The sequence below is a fragment of the Phragmites australis genome, chromosome 11 (assembly GCF_958298935.1).
Source record: "Phragmites australis chromosome 11, lpPhrAust1.1, whole genome shotgun sequence".
NCBI lineage: Eukaryota > Viridiplantae > Streptophyta > Magnoliopsida > Poales > Poaceae > Phragmites > Phragmites australis.
In genome coordinates, this window is record NC_084931.1 from 11,833,342 (window position 1) to 11,844,827 (window position 11,486).

The window sequence follows — 11,486 nt, forward strand, 5'->3', positions numbered from 1 at the left end:
ACTCAAAGAAATTCAATATGGATTTACATCAAAATACCTAGTCGTTCAATCCCATAAAATAGGTAAAAATCCATTCAAATCTCGAAACGATGATGAATAGATATTATGACATGAAATCCCATATCTCAATACCTCTAGAGTGCTAATATATCTTGCAAATTATAACAGACCTCATATTTCATAACAATGTGATCGATGCTAGTGATCTTTCAATTTCAAGTACCAGTGTGATTACTTTTGATTTGCTAGCATCGATAGTATGCTGTGCATCAGGGGAAGATATTTGCAGTTCTAGTTCAAGTTAGTGAGCTTGTATTGTACAGTATACTAATATTTCTCGTCCGCCAAACACTTCTGTGTAGGTTCCTAATCCTGAATGAGAATCCTAGGAGCACATAAATTCCTGGGAAGCCTAACATGATTTCTTTCTTAAGTTACCAAACTGGGCCTAAAGGTGTGAATCAAACATCCCTGTAGGGTAAATGCAAATTTCCCGTCCGGGTGAGTATAAGATGTTGGAACTAACGTATCGGAACGCTTCCCTTTTAATACAATAGGATTGCAGGAATAGCCGAATTGCTAGAACAGGTCAGCAAGTAGTACTAACAATTTTCACAACAAAAACAACTTTGGATTAGGAGCTTAATCGCGTAATGAACATCTGACAGGCAGTACATATAAGTACCTGTGTCACAAGTCACAGCCCAAGCCTGAAATCAAATTAACAGAAGAAAATAGCTAGCCATGCAAGCCATCAGCAGAGTTCATGTAAATATCGCCTACCAATGGATTTGGCCAAGATTTACCAGCCAGCAAAATGAGATTAACCCCATAATTTTCAGGATCCATCCTCACGAGGTTTTGGTCCGATAAACTTGAGAAAATAAGCCATAATTCAAACACAGTGGTCTTCTACATTGATGAAGCCTTCACCGACCAGCTATAACCACCGATCACAAAATGTGCACATTTGGCAATGCCATTTACCTGTATCGTTTACCACCATATGGACAGGTCTAACTGCAGCTGCAAACTGTCTTTTACTTCCTTCCATTGCTTGAGAAGAGTTTCTGCCCCCCGCCATTCTTCCAAACACCTCGCACAGGCAACCCCATCTGTGGAACTTGTGGGCCTTGTGACTCCCTTTCTGATTGTTCGGGACTCACACTAGGGTGACTTAAATCAAGTGTAGCCAATGAGTTGTCACCTAGACGAGCTCTGAGAAACTTTGATGTCTTCTTTGATTGTTTACTGTTGTTACTGCTGCTATTCCCTCCTCCCTTGCCTGGATTATCTTTGGCACCAGAAGCCTTTGAAATGGAACCAGTATCTCTGTCTAGACTCACATCTGCACTAGATGAACCTCCCGCTGATAGCTGAATCCCCTTGGCAGGTCGATACCCATCCCTTGAGAGCACCTCAGCCTCTCCTTGAGCATGGTGGTTTGATTGAAGCTTTCTTACACTGTCCAGAAAGCTATCTGCTAGAGAATCCTTCACGTCCTTGGCAGCGCTACTTTCTGTAACATCAGGAGCTTTTCCCTTTCCCTTCTTTTTACGGTTGCCCTCTTTCGAGCTAGTTCCACCTCCCCCATTTTCTTGGAGGCTTTTAAACCGTATGTTGGTATAATATGCATCAGCAAGTTCCCTCTGTTTCCGAGGATCAGGTAATAGCCTTGCCATCTCAGGAACAAGGTGCGAGAGTCCAAACTGCTCAACATATGAAAGATACTCTAAAGTATCTATGACACCTTGACGGTATTCACCCGCAATCTCTTTAAATGCAGAGTACCTATCCTCATCCATTCCTAAAGCAGCACGCATTTTTTCAACCAGAGATTTGTTTGCAGCACGGACATCCTCTACAAGAGGAGTTTGGCTACTTTGAGGAGGTTCTTGGTTTTTATTGCCACCATAAGCTGTACTTGATAATGCTTGGCCAGAGGAGCCACCAGACACAAGATTAGGAGTAGAAACAGAGTGCTTCATCTTGCTTGGACCTCCAGGATTCCATGCAGAGTTACTGGAGATGAACCCGTTTTCTCTTGTTGGCCGAGCTCCAATTCGAGGCTGAGAAGAACTAGGCAGGAGAAGCCCCTGATCAGGTGTAGGCCATGTCTGGGTGGAACTTGAAACAGAAGGGAGCAATTCAGGATTTTCAGAGGGACGAGACCGAGCAGTATGGAGTACTTTCACAGGGCCCTTGCTACGTTGAAGCCTTGCTGCAAGTGTGCTCTTGGCTAGACTTTGTAGCCCCTGTCGTGCTGAAGCAGCTCCCCTGTTGCTACTAGACCCAGGTAAAGGAGGGAATAATGACTCATCCCCAAGCCTTGCAGCACCCCTTGAGCTCTGATTGAGGGCCAGTGCATACCTTGATTGCTGCTCTGATAACGAAGGAAATGAGGTTTCATCAGGAACAGAGTCAACTCTAGCATCAGGAATATCTGGGTCCGAAAGAGGAGGAAAGGACAATTGTTCGAGCACCCGTCCTGTCCTTGAGCTTTGGCCAATATCTGCTCGCCCAGAACTAGAACCAACACTTAATGACTGTAAAGACCCTGTAACATTATCAACTCGGCCTGCAGGGCCATCGTCATTGATTGCACGGCCATTCTGCGCAGATGAGATATGACCGTCAGATCCATCTTGGTAAGCATTACGCCCCCTACCTCTTCCACGCCGTTGGTCTTGCTCATTTCTGCGATATATAAAACTGGTAGGTATCTGACAAAGACAAATTAGAAAAATTAGCCCAAACCAAATAAGTTAACAATACTATCATGAATCTTTTACTAATAAGACAGACACATTGGATAAAAGGGAAACCACAAAAGGAAAGAAATTTTTTACTAGAACCAAGTTCACACCTGAAGTGCAGCATTCCTCTGAGCACGAGACATCCGACCACCATGCTCCATTGCATTATGTCTCTGTTGAAATACACTACTAACTCAGCAAGAACACAAAAAACCGACTGGCATATGCAGTTAATGAGCTGATAAATAGAAGAAAATCAACAACTTGAACCACAACTTGCCTTGAGCTCTGCTTCACTCTGGAAGACAACAAACTTCTTCGCCAAACATGCTTCGTCTTCACAGAGAAAATGATCTTTTCGAAAATGTAACTGAATTGAATTAAAAGAACACATATCAGAATGCAGTTCAAAGACAAATGTAAATGCAATACAAGTGAGCTATTGTGCCAATGGCACAATGAGAAGTAAATTTGCAACACAACCATCAGATAAGAGATAGAGGCCTAAATAGATCAATTTGGTACACCATACCTCAAGGTCATCATAGTTCCGAAAATAGTCATACTGCCCAGGATGCTGCCTGCAAACAATCACAAAGTCAACACATCGAGTAAATTGTTGGCTAGGCTTAGCTAAGGACAAAGATTGCACAATACCTTTGGCATATGTGGCAAGAATAGTGTTCTCTGGACATATGCGTGTAAAGCTCATTATCTCCATAAAATGAGCTTTTGCAAAACTCACACATCGGATGCCCAGCAAAACCACTGCGCTCTACCTCAGAGCCATCCACCTCAGAGTCCCCAGTTTTCATATGTTGAGTTAACTGTGACCTTGTATAAAGCTTTTGTTCACAAATAAACACCTACACAACACATACAAACTATATCAGTAAACAATCATGTCTATGAAAATTGTTAGTGTCATATTTGACTATCTATTGCAGGGACCACAGAGTCAAATTTAGAGTATGATTAAGTCCAAAGTTATAGATACTACAGGAAACTCGCTAAATTCACCTATACAGACTGAGAATAGCTGTCACACAATAATATATAGAGAGCAATTATAAAATTCAAGAGTTTGATGCTAGCTGGAACAGTACTGTGTTACCAGGTTCAAAAATTACGTGATAAAGATTCTATCAGAGATGGTGGCAAATTGGTGATCAAACAGAATTAGGATTGGGCATAGTAAACCATTTCTTACCTAATAACACCTCAAGCAGAAACCAGAAAAGATAGTTACTCTTTTACCTTTCACGATGTACATCAAAAAGTTAAAATGGATGACACTGTGTAGGACTAGTGCCTAACAGATATTTCTGTTGGACAAAGATCAACAAACTAAAAAAAATGAGGAATGAAAACCAAAGTAGTCAAAGAGAAAAGCACACTTGAGGCACAAGGTCCTTCAATCGCCGTAGGCGCAAGGAAGAAAAAGTTATGAGACAGAAGGCACAAATATAAAAGATAGGGAAGGACGAGCGCTTCTGTGCCATGGAGCCTTGACCCTAAGCCCAAAAGGCACATGCCTCAGCAAAGTGGTTGCGCCTGGTACAGCTTGAGGCAGTTTTGCCTTGCTGCACCTTGCCTGAGCGCCTAGGCTTGCGCTTTTGACTGCCTTCATAGTAACATTAACTACCATACACACAATAGCTCAAGGGTCAACAATTTCCTACTAGCACTACCAAGTACAAAACATTCCAAGAAAATTGATGAACACGAACCTAAAGAGACAGCCATTACGCATATATTGGCACAAGAATAGAAGCTACCTTCATATGACTGGGTGAATAAAGCAACACGACATGTATGCAGGTTCAAGCACGTGCACATAAGACAAGACAACAGAGATGTTGAGCGGTATACTTGCCAATACATAAGGGAAGAAGATAAACAAAGAAAATAATAAACTGAAGACTGAATAATATAATACTTAATACAGCACTATAGTTTCTTGACCCAAGACCAGCTCACATAAGCGATGGACAGCACAATGTCGAGCATGTGAATTGTAAAGCATAATCAGGTTAATTGCTTAACATTAGAAATCTGATAAAATTAGGCTATTCATTTCAACTGTCACCAGTGGGTTGAGATGTATACACTGGAAAAAACGTCCTCAAATCAATACACAAAGCAATCGCACAACATTACTATAAACAGATTAAGTCTTGCTCATTACACCAAGCAACAAAACTACAGGAAGGCAACAATATTTCACCAAATATTTCTGTTATTACGGTGCACTAGATAAGTTACAGCATAGGTACCAACAACAAATACTAATAGCCAAGATATATTATTTATCTACCACAAAAAGCTCTCCGTATACTGCATCACGCATAAACACTGAAGGGGATCACGAAAAAAAAATTGTGCATAAGAGATGGGACAAAGGCAAATCAGCTACATCATTCCAAAACATGGTCTTCATGCTAATTTTGAACAGCATAATCAATGAAATCAACTAAGCAAGTGTTGATGAACAATGACACGGTTTAGTGCAATTACCAACACAACAATAATTAAGTTGAAATTAGGTGGTCAAGAATTTCACCTTCCTCCCCTCCAAGCAAAGACTGCACATGTACAACCTATGTACATGGAACAAATGTCCCTTCAATTGTTCAATGCTCCTGAACTTGCTTCTGCGCTTTGCTTGAGCAGCAAGAGTAACCTGATCCTCCGCATTGTCACAAACGCTACATGAAAGCCGGCACATTGCCCGTATCATCCTGTAGTGGTCGGCATCATCGAAGTATGCCTGTGTATCCTCATGGTACCAGTAATCCACCACCTTTCCCTCATTTACCGCAGTGGGGAACACAGAGAAATCAGCGACCACTCTAGTGTAATCGCCCATGGCCTGTTGAATGGGAAGAGAAAAAAGTAATTATTCACATGGATGCTATTCATATGAAATCTTTTGTTTTTCTTAGAAGGTAAATAGCTGTATCAAATCGCCCTTGAGCATTTCTAAGTGTCTTTATAGCTACATACCATTCCCTATGGTTGGCACTGAGCAAAACTAAGTATGCTGAATCACAATTTGCATACAAGCTCACATACAAGACCATGAAAATTTCTATTTTAAGTCGCATAGATGTTCACAGTTTACAAGCTGTGCAGTATAAAATTACTTTCACACACATGCAAAAGTTGAGATAAGTGTTGGTCAGCCATTCTGTGTTGAAAACGGGATGAACCATCTTAACCATGTCAAACACACTAACCATGTAAAAGATGTAACTTCTTTATAGCCACAGGGCCACAATGAATCGAATCAAACTTTACTAAATGAAACTATGGAAGTCATCCCACAAGTGATTTACAATATCCCATCAAAATATTCATCATATTACAATATATACGTCACCTGGGTGTTTTAGGCTTCCTAACACCTGAATTTTCAGCCATTGGATCTTGCTTTTTGTGGCTGGGATTTGACCTCACTTGGTAGAGGACAAAAATTCGGGTGTTCTTAAGGACTACAACACCTGAATTTCTATTTTACACCAATTCTACATGGAAATTACACCAAAACAATGACTGAAACTCTAGTATAAACTAATTGTAACTCCAATATAAATTTGTTGTAACTGTAGGTGTGAACGAAAATTCAGGTGTTGGAGGGCCTTAAAATACCCAAATTTTGTTTCCTCTCCTCTAAACGCATGCGACTCAGGAAGAGAATAAGTGAGGAAAAATTCAGGGGTTGAAAGCCCCTAAACACCTGGGCAAATTTTAGCAATCCCGAATTATAAGTACACAAAAATAATATAGCACATATTCATTCTGAACATATATATGACTCTGGAGCAACTGCTGTTAACTCACATAGAAAGACCACCTTACTCTCATGCATGAAGTTCACCACATAAATAGCATTATAAACCCAAAACAAGTCATTCTGCTGACACACGTGTAAAAGAATAATAAAGCATTCAACATTGGTACACTCAGAACAAAAATTATCTTACAACTCCAGTATGGACAGCATGGCATCACATAACTCCTAAACGCAAAATCTCAACCAATTCAGTAGCTTGGCACACCAATTATCTGATAAACCAAAACTATAACGCTAAACTGATATTGTCATCCTCCAGAGTCAATAAGATCAGTTCCAATCAACAATTTCGCAGGCACCAATTCCTATGACGGCCTAAGCTCACTACATAAGGCTACAAGACATCAAAACCCTCAGATAATCGCGCTATCACCTATAATCATCCATGATTCCAATCGCAGAACAAGACCGTTCCACATAACTCCACTAGTAAGAACCAATCCAGCAAGCCAAACGAAACCCTAGACCCCAAGATCCACCGGCGCACCCACACCACAGATCAGGAACCGTCCCGGTCCGGAGAGAGGAAACCCTAGGGAGACGAACCTTGGTGACGAAGACGGAGGCGCAATGGGTCTTGCAGATGCAGCATCGCTTGTCATCCATCACGAAGCGGAGGCGGACGACGCAGGTGGAGCACACCTCGCGGTGCCCGCAAGGCCCGTAGGCTACCCACTCCAACGCGTCCGCGCACACCGCGCAGCTGTCATCCATCTAGACAGGCGGCGAAGATCGGTCGCGGTGGAGTAATACGCAGTGGGGGAGGAACCGGCGGCGGCGAAAGAGGAAGGGTTAGGACGCGGACGGAGGGAGGCGAGAAGATTCCAGACGGGGAAGCGCTTTGGTTTTGCTTCTCTCTTTTTTTTCCCCCGATCTGCGCACAAGGGCTTCGTTACCTTGGGCCGTACTGTTTTATGCTGGGATTTGGAAGCTAGGAAAACCAGATCGGACGATGCTGCTTCGACTCTTCCAATACTTGTGACTCAAGTTTCTTTTAGAGGTTGCTGTTGTTCCTGTTTTTTTTTTTTTTAAAGCACAGGGACTGTATTACTCAACTTGTGCAGGGATCTCACCTGCAACTATTACAGATACACACCCTGGTACCTCAAATTCCCAAGAGCACAAAGGGTTTACATCATTACTTACTCCAAATTTAGCTAGCTGATGCGCAGCGGCGTTACAAAGACGATTACAGTGCTGGATTTTGCACTTTTGGAAGCAGGTGTTCATCAGAAATTTTACCTCCTGGACGGTGACTGCCATAGCCGAAGCATCTGTACTTCTTCGTTGAAGTGTCTGAACAAGCACCAGGGCATCGGATTCTATAACTAGATTACCAATTCCCAGTTGATTAGCCAGACTAATAGCTTCTCGAACCGCATGTAGCTCTGCTGTGAATGCATCTCCAACATTCTGAACTTTCCCTGCTCTTGCTGCTATGATCTGACCAGAAGCTTCTCTTATGATAACACCCCAACCACCAAAGTCATTTCCCACAGTGTAAGCTCCATCCACATTAGCTTTAAGTTGATCTTGCTGAGGTGGTTTCCACTTTGGGACAGGCTTAAGGATAACTGACTTCTCCGGCTTGAAAAGTTTCAAGTATTCCTTCGTGTAGCTTTGAACTCTGAATACTATATTTTCAGTAGAGCAGGCTGGGTCACCCTCTCTGATCTTGTTTCGATTTTCCCACCACATCACCACGATGAGCATGTATTGTTTCACTGGCAGGCACCAGATTTTGTGAATCACATCAGAGGCTGAGCTGCAAGCTTCTAAATCTCTTCTTACTGTCTCCAAGTTGAGCAATCTCCAGCATTGTCTCACTCTTTTGCATTTTATAAACAAGTGAGCTCCATCTTCATCAAGCCTATGGCATAGGAAGCATCTGGTGTCCTCAATATTGACCCTTTTTCTCTTCAAGTTCATGTTCAGTGGAAGGCTGTTATGAGTCACCCTCCAAATGAACATTTTGATTTTACTAGGACACGGGAGTGACCAAATATTGAGCCAAAAACGATCCCCTGAGTTTTGTAAATTTCCTATAGAGTTATAGCTGGACTCGGCATCTCTCATATGCTCTCTCTCTGAAATTTTCACATGCAGTTTATAAGCTGACTTCACTGAGAAGATCCCTTTGGGGTCAAAGTGCTAGGCTGGAAAGTCCTCCATCCCCTCGCACAGTGGGATCTTGGCTATCAGTTTAGCATCAATTTCACAGAAAGTTTGGTGGAGCAAACCTTGGTCCCACTGGCCAGTGTACGGGTCGATCAACTCGGACACTCTAGTGAGCAGGGATCCTCTTCTTTGTGATACTACTCTCCGTGACCATTCTTTTGGCACCCAAGGATCATGCCAAATATTGATAGTGCTTCCAGTACCCACTCGCCAAATCAGGCCTTCCCGAATGAGCTCAACTCCATACAGGATACTTCTCCATGTGTAGGAAATGCCCTGTTTTGTTCTTGCATCTAGCAAATTGCCATCTGGAAAATATTTTGCCTTTAAGATTCTACTGCACAGACTATCCGGGTTCAGCAAGAGTCTCCATGCTTGCCGGGATAACAAAGCTATGTTGAAGCTATGGAGGTCCCTAAAACCCAAGCCTCCCTTCCCTTTTGGTTTTCTCAACTTTTTCCAGCTTAGCCAATGAATTTTGTTTACCTCATCTTGTTGGCTCCACCAAAAATTGCAAATCATCTTGCTCAACTCGTCACAGAAACTCTTAGTAAGATAGAAACACGACATTGCATATGTAGGGATCGTCTGTGCAACTGCCTTAATCAGTATCTCCTTTCCAGCTTTAGAGAGAAGCTTTTCCTTCCATCCCTGTATACAAGTCCAGATCCTATCCTTCAAGTAAGTAAACTCTTTTGTTCTTGACTTTCCAATATAAATAGGTAAACCCAAATATTTTTCAGTGCGGGCCACATTTACAATATTCAGCACTTCCTGTACCTCGGCTTTCATCACTTCATTTGTGTTAGGACTAAACATGATCGAAGATTTCTCGAAGTTTACACTCTGCCCAGAGCAGTTCTCATAAAGCTCCAGGATTCCTTTCAGAGTATCAGCCTCAGTGGTCCGGGCTTTCATCATCAAGAGAGAGTCATCCGCAAAAAATAGGTGATTTACAGTAGGTGCCTGGGAACAAACTTTGATCCCTGAGATGCTTCCATTTCTATCAGCTTTGTGGAGAAGAGCAGAGAATGCTTCCGCACATATCACGAACAAGTAGGGGGAGAGGGGGTCACCCTGACGAAGCCCCCTCGATGGAATAAAAATTTCGCTGAATTCTTCATTCACCTTGATCTGGTACCTTGTTGTAGTAACACAATGCATGATCAGATCAACCCACCTGCTGGAAAAACCAAATTTCAACATCATGGCCTGCAAGAAATCCCATTCAATCCTATCATAAGCCTTACTCATGTCAATCTTGACTACAGCCAACCCGTCACGGCCAGTTCTCTTATTCTGTAAGAAATGCGTGACCTCATAAGCCACCAACACATTATCCGTTATCATCCGGCCCGGTACAAATGCGCTTTGATTTTGTGAGATCACATTCGGTAGCACCAATTTCAGGCGATTAGCAAGAACCTTGCTGACAATTTTGTAGAGTACATTGCATAAGCTTATAGGCCTCAGATCCTTGATACGTGTTGGGTTCTTTACCTTGGGTATTAAGACAACGATAGTATCATTCCAGCCAACTGGTATATCTCCTCCGTTCAGTATAGTCATTACTTCTTTTATAATCTGTTCTCCCATCATCTCCCAGTACCGCTTGTACACAACCGATGGCATGCCATCTGGACACGGAGCCTTAAGGTCGCCGATGCTATCAAGAGCCTCCCTTATTTCGTCAGCTCTGAATTCTGCTGTTAAGGTTTCGTTCATAGGTGTAGTCACCTTGCACTCCACGTCCTGTAACAGCTCTGCAGTGCGTGTTCCTGCATGAGAGCTAAAAAGCTCCATGAAATAGGATGAGATATAGTTTGTAAGGCCCGCTCCCTCCTCAACCCATGTTCCATTCTCTTTCCTTAACTTTTTTATACGGTTTGCCTTCCTTCTAGCCGAGGCATATGCGTGATGGAATTTGGTGTTTCTGTCGCCATATTTCAGCCAAGGAACATGAGATCTCTGCTTCCATTGTATGTGCAGCATTTCCTCCAACTTATCCAGTCGGCATCTAATCACCGCTTCCCTGTGCACTTTCTCCACTGAGATAGGTTCCCTCATACATTTTTCAAGCTCCTTTTGCAGTGTTTTAATTCTCCTCTCCAAATCCCCAAGAACATGATCATTCCAATATTGAAGATCAGTGGCGACATTATTGAGTGCTTCACTAATGGGTATAGCTCCAGCCTCCATTGAGGTTTTCCACGCGCCTTCTACGACGTCTTTGCACCCTTCTTCTATCAGCCACTTCGCTTCAAAATGAAAGCCCCCCGCCCTCCGTTGTTTGCGAACCAAATGTTCATCAGCAGTACTTACTATCACTGGGCGATGATCCGAGTGTCTTGGGCCACCATTAGCTACATGAAGATCGGGGTACAGATTACACCATTCCAAATTCCCAGTCGCCCTGTCTAGTCTTTCGGATATGTAGTGTTGTGCCTCATGACAGTGATTTCTCCACGTGAATTTATCCCCCTCAAAACCCAAGTCCACCAGTTCACAAAATATTAAAGCATCACGGAAACGGTCCATGCAAATCTGGGGTCTAGTCGTTCCTCCTTCCTTTTCCTCTTCGCACAAGATTTCATTGAAATCACCGAGGCATAACCAAGGCAGATTCTGCTGATGTTGGTGCTTGAGAGTACGGAGTAGCCTCCATGTTTGTTCCTTCTGATCAGTGTGCGATTCAC

At 42.8% G+C, this 11,486-nt stretch overlaps 1 protein-coding gene across 1 annotated transcript; it reads right to left on the bottom strand.

The window, feature by feature from the left end:
• Positions 1 to 609: 609 nt before the first annotated feature.
• On the bottom strand, positions 610 to 7,506 carry LOC133883949 (E3 ubiquitin-protein ligase hel2-like). Its single transcript, XM_062323356.1, has 7 exons — positions 7,159 to 7,506; positions 5,320 to 5,628; positions 3,414 to 3,622; positions 3,289 to 3,337; positions 3,037 to 3,126; positions 2,867 to 2,929; positions 610 to 2,723 (listed from the first exon to the last, which is right to left on the bottom strand). Exons 1-7 carry the CDS (start codon positions 7,324 to 7,326, stop codon positions 1,041 to 1,043), a joined length of 2,571 nt encoding a protein of 856 aa, XP_062179340.1. The 5' UTR covers positions 7,327 to 7,506; the 3' UTR covers positions 610 to 1,040.
• Positions 7,507 to 11,486: the final 3,980 nt, after the last annotated feature.

Excerpts from the sequence above, each read along its gene's own strand:
- LOC133883949 (XM_062323356.1), bottom strand. The coding sequence starts at position 7,326 with ATGGATGACAGCTGCGCGGTGTGCGCGGACGCGTTGGAGTGGGTAGCC. Across the intron at positions 3,623-5,319 it reads TTTGCTTGGAGGGGAGGAAG|GTGTTTATTTGTGAACAAAA; the intron begins GTGAAATTCTTG and ends TGTGTTGTGTAG. Across the intron at positions 3,127-3,288 it reads GGAACTATGATGACCTTGAG|TTACATTTTCGAAAAGATCA; the intron begins GTATGGTGTACC and ends AATTCAATTCAG.